At 35.5% G+C, this 22,537-nt stretch overlaps 1 protein-coding gene and 2 long non-coding RNA genes across 4 annotated transcripts in view; 1 reads left to right on the top strand and 2 right to left on the bottom strand.

Moving 5' to 3' along the window:
• Positions 1-2,675: 2,675 nt before the first annotated feature.
• Positions 2,676-22,537, bottom strand: part of LOC117127352 — a 20,872-nt gene continuing 1,010 nt past the window's right edge. The window contains exons 2-3 of the long non-coding RNA XR_004450316.1: positions 10,458-10,462; positions 2,676-2,809 (exon numbers count right to left, since the gene is read on the bottom strand). This is a non-coding gene — a long non-coding RNA (uncharacterized LOC117127352). The remainder of the gene's footprint in view (positions 2,810-10,457; positions 10,463-22,537) is intronic.
• Positions 16,592-22,537, top strand: part of LOC103833345 (cellulose synthase-like protein B6) — a 24,289-nt gene continuing 18,343 nt past the window's right edge. For both annotated transcript variants that reach the window (XM_018653657.2, XM_018653656.2), the window contains exon 1: positions 16,592-17,288. In XM_018653657.2, the coding sequence (XP_018509173.1) occupies positions 17,026-17,288 (263 nt within the window). In that variant the 5' untranslated portion in view covers positions 16,592-17,025. The remainder of the gene's footprint in view (positions 17,289-22,537) is intronic.
• LOC117127353 lies at positions 17,932-21,661 on the bottom strand. Its single transcript, XR_004450317.1, has 2 exons — positions 18,717-21,661; positions 17,932-18,669 (listed from the first exon to the last, which is right to left on the bottom strand). It is a non-coding gene; the product is annotated as an uncharacterized LOC117127353 (long non-coding RNA).

Below are 22,537 nucleotides of genomic sequence, written 5' to 3'. Positions count from 1 at the left end.
AAAGCTGGTAGTCAATATTTGAGATGGACGAGAGGGAACACAGTAACGTCAGTATGAAGAGGCAGATATTGTGTGTATATATAATTGCAACGTCACAAAATATTTTATGAATAAAATATTTTATGTGTTTAAGAAGATATTTCATTAAAAAAATGGAATAAATAGTGAAAAGAGAAATATTAATACTTTAAAGAATGAAAAGAGAATTTTTGTATTTTAAGACCTTGGGTGTCTCCTATATATACAGTCGATTTATTCTCATATTAATGATTTTAATATTTTGCACAATAAATAATAAAATCGTTTAAAGAAAGATATTAAATGTGTATTGTCAAAAAATGATTTACATATGATATGATTTTAACTTGCGCAAGTAATCCATATTAGAAAGGTAAGTTATTAAAAACAAACAATCTAATTAGAAACATTAAAATATTTTGTAAGCAATATAATAAATATGATATCAACATGCGCAAGTTTACCGTTTGAATAGTAAGAAATTTTTTTAATATTTGTCTTAATTCTAAATCTTGCCCAAGGGTAAACTAAATCGATAAAATTTAATGATTTCAACTTGCGCAAGTAATCCATATTGTGAATAAGTGATTTGCATATTTAATGATTTCAACTTGCGCAAGTAATCTATATTAGAAAGGTAAGTTATTAAAAACAAATTTTGTCAATAAGTTATTTGCATATTTAATGATTTCAACTTGCGCAAGTAATCCATATTAAAAAGGTAAGTTATTAAAAACAAACAACCTAATTAGTAGGGGTGAGCACTTTACCCGATATCCGAAGTGGCACCCGAACCCGATCCGGAAAACCCGAACTGAAATCCGAACCGAAGTAGCAAAATATCCGAACGGGTATTGAATAAGGAGAGATTGGATACCCGAACCCGAACGGATAATACCCGAACCCGAATGGATATCCGAAGATAACCAAAAATATGTATAATTAACCTTATATTTCTGGTTTACATCTCTCATTTTATATAAAATATTTATATTGATACTACACATACTTTAAGTTCATATGATATACATACAATTACGAAAAAAATGATTTGCTACTCACTTAAAATGCATGTCAAGTTTTTTATTTAAAAAATTAACAAAAAGTTACATCCAAAATTTTTAAAAATAACTAAATTAATGCCTTTTTAGTTTTAAAATGTTATGTCCAAATCTATTAACTATTTAATCTATTAAAAATAAAAAAATAGTTAACTGAAAGTTATATATTTAAAATATAAGAAACTTGAGAAATGAAAATTTTAAATTTTTTTTCAAAATCTAAATATCCGAACCAGATCCGAAATAACCGAATCCGAACTAAAAATATCCGAACCCGACCCGAAGTACAGAAATACCCGAACGGGTTCTACACCTCTATACCGAAATACCCGAAAATTCAAAATACCCGACCCGAACGGGTACCCAAGGCTAAACTAAGTCGATAATTATTATCCCCTAGCTATATATGGGCTTAACGAAATCGACAATAGTTTTGGGCTTGTCTACATAAGCGATTGATTAAAATAAATAAAAAATAAAAATTCAAAAAAACCAGCCAATAGAATTATAACGTTTTTCCTGAGAAGCTCTATATGAGTGCCACCTCAGCAGAAATCACTAAAGTGACTTCACTTTTAATGTATAGGGGGATAACTATGTAATAATCCACGCTGTGCGCAGAGAGAAATAATTGATTAGATTATTTATTTTATCATATAATAATAGATGTGTTATATAACCTTTTCAAGGGATGGCATTCAGATATCCGTTCGGATTAAGTTCATCTATTTGGATTTTGATTTTTAGAGTTGAAAATTTAAATATAATTCGAATATTTATAAATTTTGATTTGAATTTGGATTGGATTTGGTTCGAATCATTACAAGTTCGGTTCAGAGTCGAGTTCGGGTACCTATTTTAATTATGTAATTTTTTAAAAAAAAATCCAAATATACTTAATTCTCAAAATCCAAAAATAAAAATAATATAAAACATAAAATTTTGAATAATTTAAGACTAAATACTTAAATTTACAATAAAAAATAGTTCAATATACATATATAGATGGAGCTAAATGTTTTTTTGTCAACCATATATTAGACCACTAAAGGGCCAAATATTACAAGTGGATACAAAGCCATTTAACCTAATTTTTAAACGTGATCGTTTAAGGGGGCGACTGGTTTTCCCACTACCACCCGCAAACGCAGCTTTTGCAGTTGGTAGCGGTTGTCGGCGGTTTGCAACAATCACTCAAATCGCTTTAAACCGTTTCAAACCACTCCGAATCTCATAAATTCAAAAGCTAGTTCCAGCTAGCGTTTGCGGTTGCTGACGGTTGCGGAAGGGTAATTTTTTTTCTTTTTTTTTTAAACAATATACATACAAAAGTAAAAATATTTAATAAAAATTTTAAAATTGAAATTATGAAAATATTAAAATATATCTATTATATTTTAATTAATATTATAAAAGTTTATAATAAAAACAATTTCAATAAATTTTCAAAAAATTAAAATTATTACTTTCTAAATATAAATTTTATATTTATTATAGTTTTATGATTTTTGATATTTTTTTAATTATATTAAATGTAAATATTGTTAATTTATTTGACTGTTACCGTATTTGGAAGTTAACCAGTCATAAGTGTCACGCAAACGCACCAATTTTTAACCGCAGTACGAGTCGTACAAATCTCTTAAAACCGCTAGAAACCGCAACCCCCCGTATCCACAAACTCTCACAACCGCAACCGCTGCGTTTGAACCAGTCAGACCCTAAGTATCCTCATACAGCTGTTATGTATCTCAGGGTTTGGGGCTCGGATCATCGTCCGGTCCTAGCGGATATTCTCACAAAACCAGTGAGAAAAATAAAGAAATTCAAATTTGATAAACTTTGGTTGGATAACGAAGAATTAAGGCAAGTCATTCTGGAAGGATGGAAGTCAGAGGATCTACCTCCTGATGCGGACATAATGGAACATATTGCAAGTTGTCGAAAAGCTTTGAGCCAATGGAAGAGACAAAAAACATAGTGAACTCAGAAAAGTTAGTAGAGGAGCTTAAGGAAAAGGTAGAGGATCTTTATTCGAATGATGATGCCACGTCTGAGGAAATAAGAGATGCTCTAAAGGAATTATCTACTTCTCTTAAGGTAGAAGAGATGTTTTGGAGACAGAAGAGTAGGGTTCTCTGGTTTAGAGAAGGTGATAGAAACTCAAAATATTTACATGCGCTGGTAAAGCAAAGAAGAGCAAGGAATAGGATCACACAACTCCTCGATGAAAATGGACATGTGGTGGAGGATGAGGAAGAATTAGTAGCCATTGCTACTAGCTATTTTAGGCAAATATTTGAGTCTTCTAACCCAGAGGATATAGCTGACCTCTATCAGAGGTCTCAACGACGATTACTGGTGCAATAAATGAGGATCTTACAGCACCAATAACCGAATCGGAGGTTAAATTAGCGCTTTTCGCGATGCATCCATAAAACGCTCCAAGCGCAGATGGAATGACAGCCCTCTTCTACCCGAAGTTTTGGGATATTGTCAAAGAAGATCTAACTCGTATGGTTAACCAGTTTCTTTTTGAGGGAGCAATGGTGCATGGGCTAAATGATACAAATATCTGCCTAATCTCCAAGACGACCAAACCAAATGAGATGTCCAGGTTCCGGCATATTAGTTTATGTAACGTCAGCTATAAAATAATATCTAAGGTCTTATGCCAAATATTAAAGAAGGTTCTTCCGCAGCGGATTTCTGAAACCCAGTCAGCCTTTGTTGCTGGAAGACAGATCACATATAATATCATGATAGCACAAGAGATGTTTCACGCGCTGAGAACCAAGCCAGGTGGAAGAGTTACGAGACTGGCCATAAAAACAGATATGAGCAAAGCATAAGATATGATGGAGTGGTCATTCATTGAGGCTGTCATGCGGAAGATGGGTTTCTCAGAAATTTGGATTGATTGGATTATGAGATGCATCACCTCAGTCAAATATAAAGTTCTCATGAATGGAGAACCAAGGGAAAATATAGTTCCAGGAAGAGGTTTACGTCAAGGAGATCCTCTGTCTCCTTTCATATTTATTCTATGCATGGAAGCGCTCGTTAGCCTTCTTAATCATGCAGAGAACCAAGGAAAGATAACGGGGATGCGAGTCGCACGTGCTAGCCCCTCGGTATCACACCTTCTCTTTGCTGATGATAGCATTTTCTTCTGTACGGCGGAGCCCCGTGGATGTAAAGAAGTAATGAAAGTAGTCAGAAAATATGGGAAAGCATCAGGTGAATACATTAACTTTGATAAATCGTCTTTACTCTTTGGTAAGAGGATTCCAGTGAATGATCGTCAACTGATTAAAGATACACTTGGTATACAAATGAAGGGGGAATGGGAACTTACTTAGGAATCCCAGAAGATATTAGTGGCTCCAAGTGCAAGCTATTCGCTTTTTTAAAAGATAAGTTACTACATAGAGTCAATGGTTGGACTGGTAGATGGCTATCCAAATGAGGAAAGGAAGTGTTAATTAAGTCCATTTTGCTGGCCCTTCCAACTTATGTCATGTTCAGCTTCTTGCTTCCTTTAAAGATATGTGAGAACCTTGCAAGTGCCATCGCACAATTCTGGTGGAGCATAAATCCACCAAAACGAGGAATCCACTGGGCTAAGTAGGAAAAGATGTGCGCACCTAGAGAAGAGGGAGGAATTGGTTTCCGTATGATCCATGAATTCAATCTTGCTCTTTTAACGAAGCAGCTTTGGCGTCTTGTATAATTTCCAGACTCATTAGTGGCAAGAGTACTTCGAGGAAAATATTATCGCCTGAGTTCGCCTTTTGCAAATTGGCGCTGTGGATAACCCATCTTATGTGTTGACAAGTATTATAGCGGCAAGGAAGCTATTACTTTTGGATATCAGGAACAAAGTTCATTCAGGATATGAAATTAATATCTGGCAGGATCCATGGATTCCATCAACACCAGCAAGGCCGGCTAGGTCAAGGGTCCCAGTAGTAAATCCAAAGATGACATTAAGTAGTCTTATCAATTCTGAACTAAAGGAGTGGGATGCTCGATTACTGGAACAGTATGTTGATCAAGAGGATATACCGATGATTGAAAGTTTGGCCACAAGCCATACTAATCGAAGTGATAACTTCTGCTGGAACTACACCAAAAGTGGTCAATATACAGTCAAATCTGGATATTGGGTAGCCACAAATATACTGACAGATGATGAGGAACAAGAAATGCTACAGCCCAGTATAACCAAACTTCAAGCCTTTGATTGGAAAGTGAATGCACCACAAAAGATTTGCCATCTTATATGGCAATTGATTTCATGGCAAGTAGCGGCCACAATGATTCTGGTACGTCGGAATATGCGATGTGGTAACTACTGCCCAAGATGTGGAGAGCCAGAAGAAACTGTTACCCATGCGATTTTTGAATGCTCACCGGCCTTACAAGCATGGGCATTATCATCAACACCGTCAAACTCTCAAACTTTCCCTATCTCAAGTATCTATGCAAACATGGACTACCTATTTTGGAGGAAGAATAGTATTATGGAACTAGAAGAGGATAGAGACCCTTATCCTTGGATAATTTGGTACATTTGGAAGGCTAGAAATGACAAGCTATTCAGAGGTATAGATAGGGACCCATTGGAGCTAATCAGGTATGCAGAGAGTGAGTGTCAGGCCTGGTACAATGCAAAGGATACCATATATGTTCCTCCACAGGCGCAAATTGTTGAAGAAATACAAGCTTTAAGCTTGGGTAATATTTGTATGGTGGATGGTTCTTGGACCTCCACTGCTCATTTCAGTGGAATTGGATGCGTTTGGAAGGATAACATGGGGAAGATCCAACTTATGGGGACACGGAACTTAAAGAGGCGTGAGACATCACTACACTCGGAACTGGAAGCGCTAAAATGGGCAATGGAGAGCATGCTACAACATTCGACCTGTCAGAGATTTGGGACAGACTCCAAGGACTGATTGCAATGATTGCGGATCCACAAGCTTGGCCAAACTTCACAACTGAGCTGGAAGTCATCCAAATTCTCTAGATGTGTTTTCCGGAATTTAAGATCATCTATATCCTAAGGGTGCAAAATAGAATTGCTGATTCACTCGCTAGGAATGCTCGTTATTTTCATAGACCTCTTTGTTTTATTGGTTGTTCTATTCCGGTTGGTTGCCCAGACCACCTCAAGTTTGATAGAATAGCCGTTTGTTCGCACAAAAAAAAATGATCATTTTTATTAGTTCTATTAATTATTATTATATCTATTTTAATAATTTGATATTTTAAATGTTACAGTTTTACCAATCATATAACTGCATTATAATTTATATAACACACTGATTCTACCACATACTACTTCGGTAGCCTACTCCTATTGTTTCTACCAATCAAGGCCTTACATTTTTTATTGGTCTAGTTTTGTTACTATTATAAATAAAATTTAATAAATCTAAAAGGACTGGCTATAGTAATATTACATATCATATAATATGTTTGTCAAGTCAATTTAATTTGCATTTCAATTATATGACAAAAATTAACTTTTGTCAAACCGATAAATATAAATTTCAATAATAAGATACAAAAAACTATTACATTCTAATATATTTATCTTATATATTTAATATAAATAATAATTAAATTAATGTCCATGTACTCTCTGGTTAATCTCTAATTTTTGTTAATTATCTAGCCTCACACCGGCCGCCCAACTCACGCCTACCGTAATTCCGAACATTGGATTTTCCCATTCTTTGCTAACTCAATACAAAAAGAGATCAGATGTGTATATTTCAAGGAAATTTATATTGTTACTCATCTACAATAATATTTTTTGGGAAATTTGGTGAAATTACAAAAAAAAAGAAACCAAAATTGAATTTCTAGAAAGAGAGCAGAGAAAGATAAAAATAGAATGGAAGAGGATTTTTGTTACGGTTTAATTTAGGGTTCTTTCATATAGAGTGCAGCGTCCTATGGCCAAGGTAGAAGGTTAAGGATGTCAGGATGCTGAGACTTAACCTTATGAGAGACAGAAGTCAGCTAGGAAGAGTAAGACGGTAGCTGGACGAAGTGAACGAGTAGCTCGACCAGGTCAACGAAGCTAGGTTCAGTTCACTCCAGCTCAGCCAGTACTAAGTCAGCTCCACTAGCTGGACTACTAGGTCACTCAGCTGGGTCAGCTGGGAGCCAACTCATCTCAGCTAGACGGACTGTTCGGGTTTCGGGCCTATGGTCCGGGTCAGTGGCGGGACGTGAGGTCCGGCTAAGAGGCCATGGGCTGTTAGGTCTTTGTACAAGGCCGTGGGCTAAGTCCAGAAGGCTTGGAGAATGGTTTGGGCTTATGTACGACCCAAACCCAATCGGTTTAGGCGATGGGATGTAAGTGGCCGAGAGGACACAACCCTTGGCCGAAGGTGCCCATTCGCTACAAGTCATGCATGTCCGTGGGGCAAGGCTCACCTCTTCGTTTTCTATAAATATGGGGTCCCCTCTGTCGATTTGATTATCCAATTCCAGAGTAAAAATACTCAGAGAAATCATAGAGAGAGAGAGAAAGAGAGAGAGTTACGACCAAGAGAAAGGCCGAGTGTGGTGGTGTTTGGTTCCAGCGACTCTGATCGTTTTGGGAACTGACTCCGATAAAGAATGGGAGATCAAGACAAGGATAAGAACATGGAGAACCCATACGTGGTTCAGAAGGTATGTGATGGGCCGTGGCTCCATCAATCCGAACGGACGGTCCTTGTGATTGCACTGCGGCACTGGTCGGTTCATTAGTCCCATCCGATTCTCCTTATCTGTTTCAATCCATTCTCTTCTCTTCTTTCTGGATATGCACGAAAAGTTGTGATGGTTGTGTCCAAGGGATGTGATAGAACCCAGATCGAGCATCAACTGGTTCGGATCATGGACACGGCCCAAGGAGTTATTTTCCAACCAACTCAACAAGTTAAGACTGATGGTCGAGCTAGAATCCACTTTGGACGAGGTGGACGAAGTGTCACTTACTTGGATGAGCTGAGTGAGCTAAGTGACACTAGCTTGGAGCTGAATGAGCTAAGTGACACTGAAGATGGAGCTGGTTTAGTTGCTGAGCGAAATGGGCATTTTTCAGCCCACAGAGAAATTCATAACAAATTCAACTTGGGTTTGTTTTACTCCAAATTCGACCAGGCCTTTGGTGATGGTCTTCTGCCCATTTGCATCAAGAAATATCAGCAAAAGGAGTCAAAGTCGTGGTCATATCAAGGGGCATTCAACAATACACTTATTTCTAGTCAAAAGTCTTAATCTTTGTTTATGTTTTCTAAGTTTCTAGTTTTCTACAGAACTCTTAAGTCTTTCTTTGACTCATTGTACTATAAATATGTAAACTCTTCCATGAATAAAATCAGTCGATGTTTTGAGTTTATTTTTGTTTCTTCTCTGAGTGAGAGAGAGAGAGTTCTTTAGCTAGTTCATTGGTCTGAACCGGCATGTTGATTTGGTGGTCAGCCAATTCATCTTTGTGTGTTGTTTGGTGGTTAGCCAACACATTCATTCTTTCTTTGGTGGTTAGCCTTAGATCGTGGAAATCAAGAGCCATTTCGCATCTCTTGACGATCCTTTCATTCCATTTAAGTTTCAAAAGTGTCATTTGCCTTTTCGAATCATATCTAACACCCAGCTAAAGTGATCCTCTAATTTTAGGGTTCTTCAGGATGCGTCCCAAGGCTTGGGCCGATCATAACCAAACCGCTAACCTAGACGCTGGTCGGTTAGGCGGATGGTTCGAATCACACCATAGATTGGGCGGTTGGTCTCAACGGTTGGGAATGTCTCAAAAGGCACGAGTTGCCAAAGGTTGTGAGTTGCCAAAGAGTGTAAGTGACCAAAAGGTACGAGATGCCCAAAGGTTACGAACATCAAGAGGTACGAGGACCAAGAGGTACCAAAGACCGAAGGGGTGCATTTTCCAAACGGTGTCTGTTGATGCAGGTTATCTCCAATCCTTATGGATCAGTCTATGACTTGTTAAGTCAATACAAGTACACGGTTTATATAAGCCAGGGTATGAGTCGCAAGGTCTGACCGGTTGCTAAGCCTTCCGGATTGGGCTTGAGGCTTACTCGGCCATATGGATCCAGGCCCAAGGCCGGATCAGGTAAGGAAGTCCGTTGGGCCTTCGAGCCGGACTTCATTGGCTGGTCAAACCTAGATTCTGTTCGGATAGACGGACTGGTCGTTGGGGCGATCCAGATCTGTTCGTGTGTCTGATTTATTATTTTGGAACTGTTTATCTGTTCTAGGGCATGGGTGGTTGGTTAATTGACTTAGGATATGGTAGACAAGTTCATACTATCTGTGATTATATGGATTGAGGTTTATCTAAGCTCTAGGAACCAAGCCAAGCATTATAGAATCGATTCGTTCTATCTTCAGTTATGATTAATGCTTATTTGGTTGTAGTTTCAGGAACTAAGGATGGTTCTGGTCAAGCCAAGGAGCCGTGAAGGCTCGGTCAGTGAGAGTCTGTGTATCGTGTGGTTAGATGATGCTAGGGAAGAATTAGTTATTGTCTATGAAACTGTTAAGAAGTTGTGAATCGGATCTCATGTTTCTAAGTAATACAAAGTTAAAATGTTTATTCTGCTGTGCTATCTGGTCGATTGTTATGAACCTCATATTCGAATATGACTTAGTAAATAAACGACTTAAAATGAACCAAACAAGCAAAGAAATTAATAAGTAAGCATTCGGATCCTGTTGGATCGAGAGGCCAGGATCGGGTCTTACAATTTTCTTCTTATAAACTAGTGCTAAGAAGTGTATTTTCCTATAGTTCATAATATATGTATATAAAAATTATGTTAACTATTAATGCATTATAAAACGGGTTTATATGTGATAATAGGTGATGAATAGGTTAATATATTATTATTTTTTTCAATAGTGTGTTGTTGTGTGTATATTAGTACTTATTAGTGGTGAAGAGAGCTTCTGATGTAAAGCATATTAAATTTCAATAACTTTGCATTCATGCATTTGTTAATTTTAAGATTAACGATTTCAGTGTCAAAATTGTATTTTATTTTTTCACATTTTTGAACATTATTCTCTTAAGATGTTTTTTGTCCTCTCTACATACTTTGACCTTGAGCAATCACCATCTATGTATTTCGTTTTTCTTTCTGGTGTGCAGTGTTTCTCACTATCACCGGAAAAAGACTCACCTTTTTGCTCTCTTTTTTTTCTCGTCTTCTTCTCCTGTGAGATTATCTTTTATTTGTTGTAGATCAGGTTTATAATTTCCCAGTTGTGCGGTTGTTTCTCACGGTGTTGTGGGATGATCTGGCCAATATTGGCCCTCTTCTTCTTTAGATTTTGGCTAATGTTAGGAACTACATCTCCTTGGGTTGGGTCATAGTTTAGTCGCCTTTGATGTTGTCTTCCTCGTCGTTGTCTTGCTGTCGATAGTCTCTGCTCGCTTTGGTTGTCAAGATCTGGTTTTTGGTGATCTGACTTATATGCTCTCTTTTATAGTTCAAGGAGACCTCCACGGTTTGATGATTACGTTTCGCCTCCCTTTATTTCTCTCTTCTCTCATCTTGTTGCATTTTTCATCACTGCTTGTGTTTCTAGTGGCTCTCCCTTTAGCCGTGTTTGCCACTCCATATTTGGATAGTGTTTCCTTTGTGTATGCTCTGTGGGCTTGGATCTTCTCTCCAAACCTAAGACTCTAAGTATGAAAGTTTAGAAAGCGTGTGTTACCTTGAACAATGGCAAAGCACATAAATATTAGGTTAAAACTCGTCAAGGATAATCTGATAATTCTTGTGGGACTTGAGCTCAAAGTCGGCTGTAACCAATCTGGCCTTTGCGCGCTTCATTGTCGATCAACGACAAAGAGTGTGTGTCGATCAATTATCATCTTCTATCATCAATCGGCAGCCTGGTCGATGGTCATTTACGGATCTTTATCATTTTATCTCCAAAATGATCCAAAATCATCACTTTCCTCCAAATCACTTCAAAACCTGAAAACATACTAAAAAGACTGCAAAACAACTATAATGTATCTAAAAACACATATATATATATCATAGCTAAAAGTGGGTAAATTCAATGGTATATCAACACCCGGTAGCCTCTCAATCATTGATTGGACAACTTAAAACTTTTTGGAGAAAAACCTACTTGAGAATGGCCGACGTTGCAGATTTCTTTGATACGGTGACTTCCTGCATCGCTTCATCGGTATCCGAATCAGAGGCCTTGTATTTTGCATAGTTCGCTTGATTTCCTCCTGTAGTGTCAGTCCCAGTAGTCGGTTCTCTATGCAGTGGAGGAGCCCTCGAGTGATGTTGCCTCCCTCGGTCGAAATTTCCAGGGGTTGTTGCATTGGTCGAACACGGGTTCCAAAGCGGCATCGTTTCTTTCTCATCGTGGGGAGAGCTTAGTTTTCTTCTCGAATAATTAGGTTTTCGGCCTCGAGTTGTGAAAGGTTTTCCACACTGTTCGTCCATCTTATTTTTCAACGTTAATCTTGTTTTTCAAGAATTGAAAGTCCAAGAGAAGTTCATGATTATCTACAGAGGTGATGTTCTCCCGAGATGTGTGTAACTTGGTGACTTGGCTTTGCAAGACTGCAATATGAGCCCGCAATTAAGTTTCGACCGTAGTGGCCGGAGGATGCTCCTTATTTTCACTTTCTGTTTTCATCATGTAGTCTAGATTACCCCTCCTTCTAACGCTAAACTGTTAGGGTAAATTCTTGCAAGTACTTTGTATGTATTATGGAAACATAAAGCAAGCAAATAACAAGCAGGAAAAGAGATCAAAGATAGTTTTTATTGATTTTTAGAGCTGAAACTACGACGTTTGGTGTAATAAACTATAATTCTAGCAGTCTACCTCTAATATTTATGTACTGATGACAATGGCGATGTTGTAGAAGAATGAGGATGACTGAGTAAAACAAGTATTTAAAAAAGAAGTAATGACATTTCCGTGAATAACTTGAACTTCTAGAGTGAATAGGACAAATGAAAGTTCCAAAAAATCATAAGTTATTTTTGTATTTGACCTTTTGTTTTGAGTCATATTTGCAAGAAGTCCTATGTCATTTGTCTAATAATCCAAAACATATCCAATTAGATAAATATATAATAAAAACGAAAAATTCAATTGATGATTTGTAATAATGAAATAATGAACTAAATAAACTAACTATTGCATGTACACTAAAAAATATGTCGTGTTTAGAAATTTTCTATTAAACAGTTAGTTATGGTCAGTAAAATATATGTAAAATAATGCATATGCATACCATTCAAAAATATATATATATAAATATAATAATGCAAGAAAATAAATTTCAAATTAATAATTTAGAATAGAATTAATGAGATTTATAAATTATTCTATACTAACTAAATTTTAAAGTTTGCAAAATTTTCTTCTCAACTTTAACACTACTGTATTCAAAAATTTATCTATCTATATTTTTTTGTTAGTGTTATAAATGTTTAATTATTTGGCATGTAAAGCAAATTGGGAGGCTTTAAAAACATATTATTTGGTTATCAAATATATATTTTGTGGAAAATATATGTACTAATATACACAAACATACTAAATGGTTTGATTTCATAAACAAATGGCAAGTAATTTATGTAACATATATATCAGTTCTAACCCAATAGCAATATGGACAAACAACATATATAAAAATAATAAAAACCGCGTGGATCAAGTTGTACTATTAGTGAAGATCATTTTTAAATTCCCTTATATTTTTCCATTTTTGTATCAAATGAACTGCAGCTTAAATGCAATTTGGATAATCAGTGCTTCAGACTGGACTCCAATTAGAAAGTCTGGAATGCTCTCGAATAGTTTCTACATAGCTTGGTGGTTAATCCTCTTATTACTTTGACAAAATAATGCACTTTTCTTTGTTCCATATTACAAGAGAATTTTACAATTAATTATTTGAACCGAAATTTTTTCAGAATGATTAGTCTATATAAATGATTCAATTGCCATATAAAAATGATAAAACATAAGGAAAAGTATATTGTGATCTAGAAAACCAACCCAAAAGTTTTCAAACGTTCCAAAATAACTCAGGAAGAGCGAATATAAGGGCCTATAATTATTGACTAAAATTTATCGATATATTATCTAACTAATTAATCTATATTATTAAAAGAGAAGTACCCATTAGAAAATACTCCTTAGTCGCTCGTTAGCCTTCTTAATCAATCAGAGAATCAAGGGAAGATAACGGGGATGCGAGCCGCTCGTGCTTGCCCCTCGGTATCTCACCTTCTCTTTGCTGATGATAACCTTTTCTTTTGTAAGGCGGAGCCCCGTGAATGTGAAGAAGTTATGAAAGTAGTAAGAAAATATGAGAAAGCATCAGGTCAACGTATTAATTTTGACAAATCCTCATTACTCTTTGGTAAAAGGGTTCCAGCGAATGATAGGCAACAGATCAAGGCTACTCTGGGTATACGAAATGAAGGTGAGATGGGTTCATACTTAGGAATCCCAGAGGACATCAGTGGATCAAAGTACAAACTATTTGCTTTCTTAAAGGACAAGCTCCTACACAGTGTGAATGGCTGGACGGGTAGATGGTTATCGAAGGGAGGGAAGGAGGTTTTGATTAAATCAATATTGCTAGCCCTTCCGACCTATGTCATGTCCAGCTTTCTTCTTCCTTTGGAGATATGTGAGAACCTAGCAAGTGCCATTGCACAGTTCTGGTGGAGTTCGAATCCTCCGAAAAGAGGAATCCATTGGGCAAAATGGGGGAAGATGTGTGCACCTAGAGAAGAGGGAGGAATTGGGTTCCGTATGATCCATGAATTTAATTTAGCTCTTCTAGCTAAACAGCTATGGCGCCTTGTTCAATTTCCGGATTCACTTGTAGCAAGAGTTCTACGGGGAAGATATTACCGTTTGAGTTCGCCGTTGCGAACGGGCGCAGTGGATAACCCATCGTATGTATGGACAAGTATAACTGCTGCGAGGAAGCTGTTACTTTTGGACATCAGAAGCAAAGTGCATTCAGGGTACGAGGTTAATGTGTGGGAGGATCATTGGATTCCTTCGACGCAAGCTAGGCCGGCACGGGCCCGGGCTCCAGCAGTAAACCCAAAGATGATCGTAAGTAGCCTTATCTATCCTGCTACAAAGGAATGGGATGTTCGAATACTGGAACAATATGTTGATGAAGAGGATATCCCGATGATTCTGAGTTTGGCCATAAGCCCTACTCATCGACGGGACACATTTTGCTGGAGTTACACAAAGAACGGATAATATACTGTTAAGTCGGGATATTGGGTTGCTACAAACTTGATGAGAGATGAGGAGGACTTAGAAATTCTACAACCCAGCATTACAAAACTTCAAGCCTTTGCTTGGAAGGTGAATGCGCCACAAAAGATATGCCATCTTATATGGCAATTAATATCCGGACATGTGGCTGTAACAAGGAATCTGGTACGCCGTAATATGCGCTGTGACAATTACTGCCCAAGATGTGGAGCACCAGAAGAGACCGTTACTCATGCTATCTTCGAGTGCCCTCCGGCCTTACAAACATGGGAATTATCATCAACCCCGACGAGTTCTGAAATCTTTCTGGTACCAAGTATTTATGCTAATATGGACTATCTTTTTTGGAGAAAGAATAGTATTTTGGAGCCCGAGGATGATAGAGATCCTTATCCTTGGATAATTTGGTATATCTGGAAAGCTAGGAATGATAAACTGTTTAGAGGTATAGACAGAGATCCATTGGAGCTAGTTAGGTATGCAGAGGGAGAGTGTCAAGCTTGGTATAATGCAAGAGAAACTGTACCGAATCTGCCAAATGCACAGAATAATAAAGAAACACAAGTCTTAAGCTTGAGTAATATTTGTATGGTGGATGGTTCATGGACCTCCACAGCGCAGTTTAGTGGAATGGGATGGGTTTGGAAGGATATTTTGGGGAAGATACAGCTCATGGGGTCAAGGAATCTGCGAAGGAGGGAGACATCACTACATTCGGAGCTGGAAGCGCTAAAGTGGGCCATGGAGAGTATGCTACAATACTCGACCTGTCAGAGGTTTGGGACGGACTGTAAGGACCTGATTTCAATGATAGAGCAGCCACAAGATTGGCCCAACTTCTCAACTGAGCTGGAAATCATTCAAACTCTTCGGTTATGTTTTTCGGAGTTCAAGATAAGCTATGTTCCAAGGACGCAGAACGAGATTGCGGATTCGTTAGCTAGGAATGCACGTTCTTTTCATAGATCCTTATGTTTTATTGGTTGTTCTATTCCGGTCTGGCTTCCCAGACCACCTCAAGTTTGAGTAATAGAATAGCCGTTTGCCGTTAAAAAAAAAAAATACTCCTTAGTTTTTAAAGTTAATTACATTTTCATGCCAGAATTTAATTGAATTTCCTATTTTAATGCTTGTCTTTTTCAGTTAGATTAATGTGTTTTTCTTATTCAAATATAACTTAATGTCATTAAATAAACCTACATATTTTAATGCTTGTCTTTTCCAGTTAAATTAATAAGTTTTCCTTAATCAAATTTAAACTTAATGTCATTAAATGAACCTAAAAATACATCATATTGAACGTAGCTTATTACGGATGAGTACGGCCCAATAATGAACTTGAATTTTATTTTTACGAAAACGTGAATCACTTGACGTATGTAATATTTAAAATATATTAACTACAATATAACAAATGCATATAATCTTCCTATACTTTAGTTTGAAATGATCATGCTCAAGTTTTATATAGTCAACTTACATCATGCATCGATCGATGTATAATATTCAAACCACCTATAGTTTTCGTTTTCCTTATAAGATGTATCAACCAACCAATCATCCTATTGATTTTCTAAGCTTTATAAAAAACAAATCAATAAATACAAACTCAAAATCCAATATCTTCTATTAATCAAAACATAATATCTTCAATGTCGTATCTTTAATGTACCTTTTAAATATAGAAACTGTAACCATAATTACACTAATTATAAGAATAGATTTGATTACAACCAATTGATCTATTACTTCGGTAATTGATTTGCTTGCAGAAGATGAAACAATAAATTTAAAATTTGTAAGAATATAAAGATATAGAGATTCCAACCAATTGCCTATATTTGCGTATGGTTTTCGCATAATAAGCTTCAAATTGAACATTGAAAAAGATAGCGAGATTTTTTTAATCTTTTACCGAAACAGAACTTAAACAAAACGAATAGTTAAAGGTAATTATTTTTTGTTACACTTCCCGGAAAAAAAATGGTTAAAACATGGGCTTTCATATTAATGTTATGGACATTTAATAATTATCTTGACAAAAAATAGAGACTATAAATAATTTATTATTAATAAAATTATGAAATTATTTACAATTTGATGACTAATTCATTGCCCTTTTTTATATGTTAAATTTTTCATAAAAGTTTAAAAATCATTGTATTTTCTTTAAACATGTATAACTAATTTATAATCTTTTATGCCATACTAAGTCATAATATAATATTTCTTCATATTTTACATTAATAACCATTATTTTTATATATCGTCTACAATTTTCTAATTACGTCAGTTTGTTCTATTTTTTATATGATATCGAATATTCATCATAAATAGATGGTTTAAGATGCAAAAATTATTTACTTGGTGAATATAATACATCAAATATTACAAATACATCATTTAGTTAAATAAATAACCAAAAACCAAAAATTCATACCTGTGCTGGCGCGCAGGTCAATATCTAGTTTGATTTAATTGATAAGCTACTGAAATGTACACGATTCTAGCTCATTTCATATATATTTACTGGTGCGTATATGTATATATGATTTGTCAGCACACTAGAACCCATTATTTGATAATGCCTTTCCAAATCTAAACACTGCAATAAAAATCAATGACGGTTTCAAGCTCTTCTTTCCCTCCTCTTTGCGAAAAGATCTCTCACACCAGCTTTTTCTTAAGAGTTGTGGATCTCACCATTTTGGGTCTTCTCTTTTCTCTTCTTTTGTACCGAATCCTACATATGAGAGAGAACGACAATGTTTGGCTCGTCGCTTTCCTCTGTGAATCTGGTTTCACATTCATATGGCTGATTATTACCTGCATAAAATGGAGTCCCGCTGAAGATAAACCCTATCCAAATAGACTTGATGAAAGGTACTATTTCCATTATACACCTAATACAGTAACACATTAAAAAATGTATAAATTGATATTATTGAAAACGCTATTTTAACTAACCAGTCAAAATAATATCATCTTTTATATTTATTAAAAACATTTAGGAATTTAGATTATTATATTTGTAAATATATTGTTAACAAATTATGATAGTAATTTTAAAAATAATATCATTTGAGTTCCTATGATGTAAATTTTAGGAGGCACAAAATCGAATGGAAATCTTCTCTATTAAAAGAGAAGTACTATTTTTATCCACCATAAAAAAGTCACAATAGGTATTTCATTAATAACATAATATAACATAATAATCAATAAGAATATTATAATAAATCAATTTTAACTATAAATTTGAATTTTATTTTTAGTTATAGAAATATCTGTAGAGAAAAATCTAACAAAATCTTACTAAGCTTTTTAAATATTTTTTGATTAAATACTGTTTAATTAATTTCGTAATTAATGATATAATTTAAATTAATATTAATTAAATTTTATTATAAAAAAGGTTCTATGCTATTTTTTACAAATTTATAATTATAATCTGCATTATATTAAAATAGAAGTATTATATAAAAATATGAAAAAATATATTAAACTGGTAAATTAACTTATTTAATTTTTTAGAAAAGCTTTCATATAAATAAATTATCATTTACCATTAAACGGGTTAAAATAAGTTAACTACATAATATTTTATACCAAAATAAAGTTATTAACATATGTTGAAATTTTATTTCTACAGCTATATATTTTTCAAAATATCATATGTTGAAGAAGATTCTTAATTTGATTATTTCAAATTATATATTAATTGTACCAAACTTGAAAATGTAATAAAAATTAATAAAAGAGTAAAAGACATAACCAAATCACTATATATTAATAAAATAATAAAAAAACCTAAACACTAAGATTTAATAGTTATATAATACATAACACTAAAATATAAATCATATATTCAAAAATTGTATGATAATGTCAAAGTTTATAAAATGAAAAATACCCGCACAAATGTGCGGGATAAATTCTAGTTACATCTAAAATATAATGCGATTGTAAGGAATATATAAAATGGAAAGACGAAACAGTTGAAAAAATGTTCTCGTAAATAAGACCAAAGATTAAAATAATATCTATTTATGCTCAACTTTAAATCGATTTATTAGTATGACGGGATAACCAAATCGAAAACCTAAAATAAAACCACGATAGACCATTCACACATCATCATTCGAAAAATAATCTATGCGAACTGAAACTTATTTTGGAGGATTTTGAGGAGTGAAGATTATTTAAAGAGAACCAAGCGCTCGTAACTTGGTGGTAAAGGAGGTACAGATGTACTGTCCGCCACCTGGGATAACTTGGTGGTAAAGGAGGTACAGATGTACTGTCCGCCACCTGGGTTTGAATCTTGGCCACAACGGATTTAACATCCTTTCCGTTGGGGCGCTGGACCCCTTTCGGAGGAATAATTGAGAATGTGGCTGCCCAGATACCAGAGTTATCAAAAAAAAAAAAAAAAAGATTATTTAAAGAGTCTACCATATATAACAGTTGATGCACATGTGCACTTCAGCTGAAGTCTTGCAAAAATATCTGAATCTCAACGCAACAAAACTTTCTTCCCAATTATCTTTTTATCGTTAAAATATAGAGAAAATTGCGGTAGATAAAATAAGAAAAATTTACACTCACAGACACATTTTGACTTTACAATATCACAATAAGACACATTCCACTTGCAACACACATTCTACTTATGTAATGTCCATGATACCCTCTTAACCAGCACCTCATTCTCGCTATCTTTTTACTTTTTTGTGCTTTAGTTTTTTTTTTTTTTTTTAATTTGCTGATTTAAAGAAAACAAAGAAAGTCACTTTCCCAAATTCCCAATTCACGAACCCTAATCTTATTTGTTAGATTTTCTATGGTTGCAATTCATTGTCATTTTCTCACCCTAATCCATTTCAGTCCCTCACTCCGTAAATTATTCGCGAATCAAAATCATTTTCTTCTCCACATTTATCTGTTTCGTAGCGGTAGTCTCTGAGCCACCGGCCCACCGTCGAACAAAGCCCCCACACCTGCTCCCGTGAGCAACAGATTTCTAAATGCAAGGTTAGTTAGTTTGCTTTTTTGGCTAATTTGGGAACCCTTTGTTAAAGCAATTTCAGTCAAGATTTGGATATGACAAAATCTCATATCTGGAGTGTTGTTCATTGGTTAAATCTCCATCTCTTTTCTTTGATTGTAATTGGTTAAATCTATAGTAACTGCCCAAAAAAATTGGAACTTTTTCAGATATTGTGGATGTGCTGTAGCTATCACAGCACCAAGATGTCTCGTGAAACTACACAAAGAAGAAAGTTTTGGTGAGTTTCGTGCTTCATTCAATACAACACCAATAGAATTTGATTCTAACAAGGCTTGTGAAATTCTTGTGTGTGTGTGTTTTGTCATGCAAAAGAATGGAAGATTTTAATGAGAGCAAGAAAGAGTAAAGATAAGTTTACGCCGTGGAAGAAGTTAGATGGTAACGAGTTCGGTATACAAAACTCCATGAATCTACACGTATGGTTCCCAATAAGCTCAGGAAAAGAGGTACCTCTTAGTTTTTCCCAGGCTTTGACTTAGGCTTCTGGTTAGCTTATGTAGTGTGTCTAAACAATTTTTATTAGCGTACGTTAGAAAGCTTATGTTTTTGTAATTGTTAGTCGAATATGGACCTGGCAAATCTCTTTAGATTGCTTTATCCAGTTTTTTTCTGTTTGATGGAGAAAGAAATATGATATCCATGTCCATAGTTTTTGTGTCCATGTCCATAATTATGTTATAACTATATTATCCACAATAAGGTATCAATATGGTATGCATAAAGTACTTGTCCACAGATACTAAAAAATTATGTAAGATGATTAAGAATATAAAAACTTGTCCAAGAAAACACATCAATGAAACTTAGTTCATGAAACCTCATCCACGAAAATTTTAAAGAGATTTTCTATATTTTTTATCCATCCATGTCCACATCTTTTTATGTTCACGTATTTTTCTTACATGTTCACAATTTTGCATCCACACTTCTTATGTCCATACATTTTTTTATAAAATTGTTGAAATATATAAAATATATATATGAAAATGGATGTTAAAATATAGAGAAAAACAAATTACAATTTATTGTAATAATTATACTTTCTTCAAATTTCTTAAACTCTGAGAAAAAAACAAATAAAAACATAAGAACTTTGCAAAAAGAACAAAGAAAAAGTTGAGAAAAAATAAATAAAATAAAAAAATGCAGCCATCCTCTAGTTTCTCAGAACCAAACGTGAAGGGTACTGCTGTAAAACCACAAGGGGTGGAAAAGGACAATGTGTTCCTCAAGTGGAAAGTGCTTTATCTTGTAAAAAAAGAAAATAATGTGTCTGATGATGTAACACACTCATAAAATAACTATTGAAATGACTAGTTTAGTAGTTTCTAGTAGGCGTGGGACGGATCGGGTATCCAGACAATTTTAAAGTATCCGGATCCGGATCCTTATCCGGGGGATCCATAATTTTACTATCCTTATCCGGATCCGGGGTTCTCGGATATCCGGATGTCGGATATCCTTCTAAAAATTATAATATCCGGCGGATATCCGGATCAGGATTTGGATCCTTAAAATAAATAAAAACTAATATTAATATATATAAAATATTAAAAATAATTTAAAAATAAAAATATATATAATGTTTTTAATTATTTCTTTGTATAATATTATAAAATTTACATAAAATTTATATATACTATTATAAAAATAAAAATATATTAAATAAAATTAATATATATATATTACTATTTTTGAAATAGTTATTAATAAAACTCACGGATCCGGATATCCGGACTAAAAAATTAAGATATCAGGATCCGGATCCGGATTCGACCCCTCCGGATAACCGAATTTTTGGATCGGATCCGGATCGAATCCGGATCTTGGATAAAAGTTCCAGGCCTAGTTTCCAGACAGACAATAAAATCGCTCCCATGCACACTCTCCTAAAAAGGTTCTTATCCACTGGTTTGGTAGAAGCTTTTTCAGTTGACTTTTTTCTTCTTGATACTGCTACCTGACACGTGCTCCAGGAATTTTAAATTGTTACTTCTTTTAGAAGTTTCCGCCGGACAAAAAAAAAATTTCACGCACCGGTTTTTCGGGCCTCAGGCGCCCCCTGCCGTAGATTCGTCGGTTCTACACAAGGCCGGAGGGCCTCCTCCTCTCTCCAGGATGGGCTGAGTCGACTGTTACTCCTCAAACACCATTTACCTCCTCTTAAAACCCTCACTGCTCAAACATTCTCCCCCCCCCCCCCCCCACGCTCAGCTACTATGGCTTCTGGAAGATACATCGCCGCAAAGAAAGGAAAACCAGTCGCTACACATGCAGGAGACACGGGGAGGAAACATATCAGGTCCCCTTCGATCGACACCTTGTCCCAGATGAAGGAAAATGCCTTCACCCTCATTGGAAGAGTCACTAACGCAGAAGAACAACCAGTTGGTTCGCTCATCTCCTCTCTCCCAAGAACCTGGCTTCTGAAAGGTAAAATCATGGGATCGGACCTTGGCTTGAACTGCTTCCACTTTAGGTTTGAACTTGAAGAAGATATGCGCAAGGTGCTCGCCAACAGTCCTTACCACTATCATCGCTGGATGGTAGTCTTGCAGCAGTGGGAACCGGTAATATCATCCATCTTCCCTTCCCATATCCCTTTTTGGAACAGACTCCAAGGACTACCACTCTTCTTCTGGCATGAAGAGATGATACGCAACATTGGCATGAGTTGGGACACTTTGATACGTATCGTATCTCAAAGACAGCAGCAAAAGACAGAGTTTTCATCGATGCCTTTAAACCTCTGATTTTGGACACCCTCATCGAGTTTGACTCAAGGGAGGAATTGGTTGTGTCTCTGGAGTATGAGGATCTACAATCCCACTGTTCCATATGCTTCAAACTGACGCACTCTGCTAAAGAATGCCCCCTCGCATCATTGCAGCCGGCACACCGCCCTGAAGTTGATACTGTCAATAGTGCCAGAGACCCACAAAGTCGTGAAGAACCAAGGAAATATCCTTTTCATCAGAGAATTGACAGATACGGAAGGCCTTTTGAGAGCAGGATCCCTCCACCGGAAGTAAGGGGACAGCCCCTAAAGAACAAGCTGATA

This window comes from Brassica rapa, chromosome A08 (assembly GCF_000309985.2).
Source record: "Brassica rapa cultivar Chiifu-401-42 chromosome A08, CAAS_Brap_v3.01, whole genome shotgun sequence".
Classification (NCBI taxonomy): Eukaryota; Viridiplantae; Streptophyta; class Magnoliopsida; order Brassicales; family Brassicaceae; genus Brassica; species Brassica rapa.
This window is presented reverse-complemented; position numbering and strand designations above follow the sequence as displayed.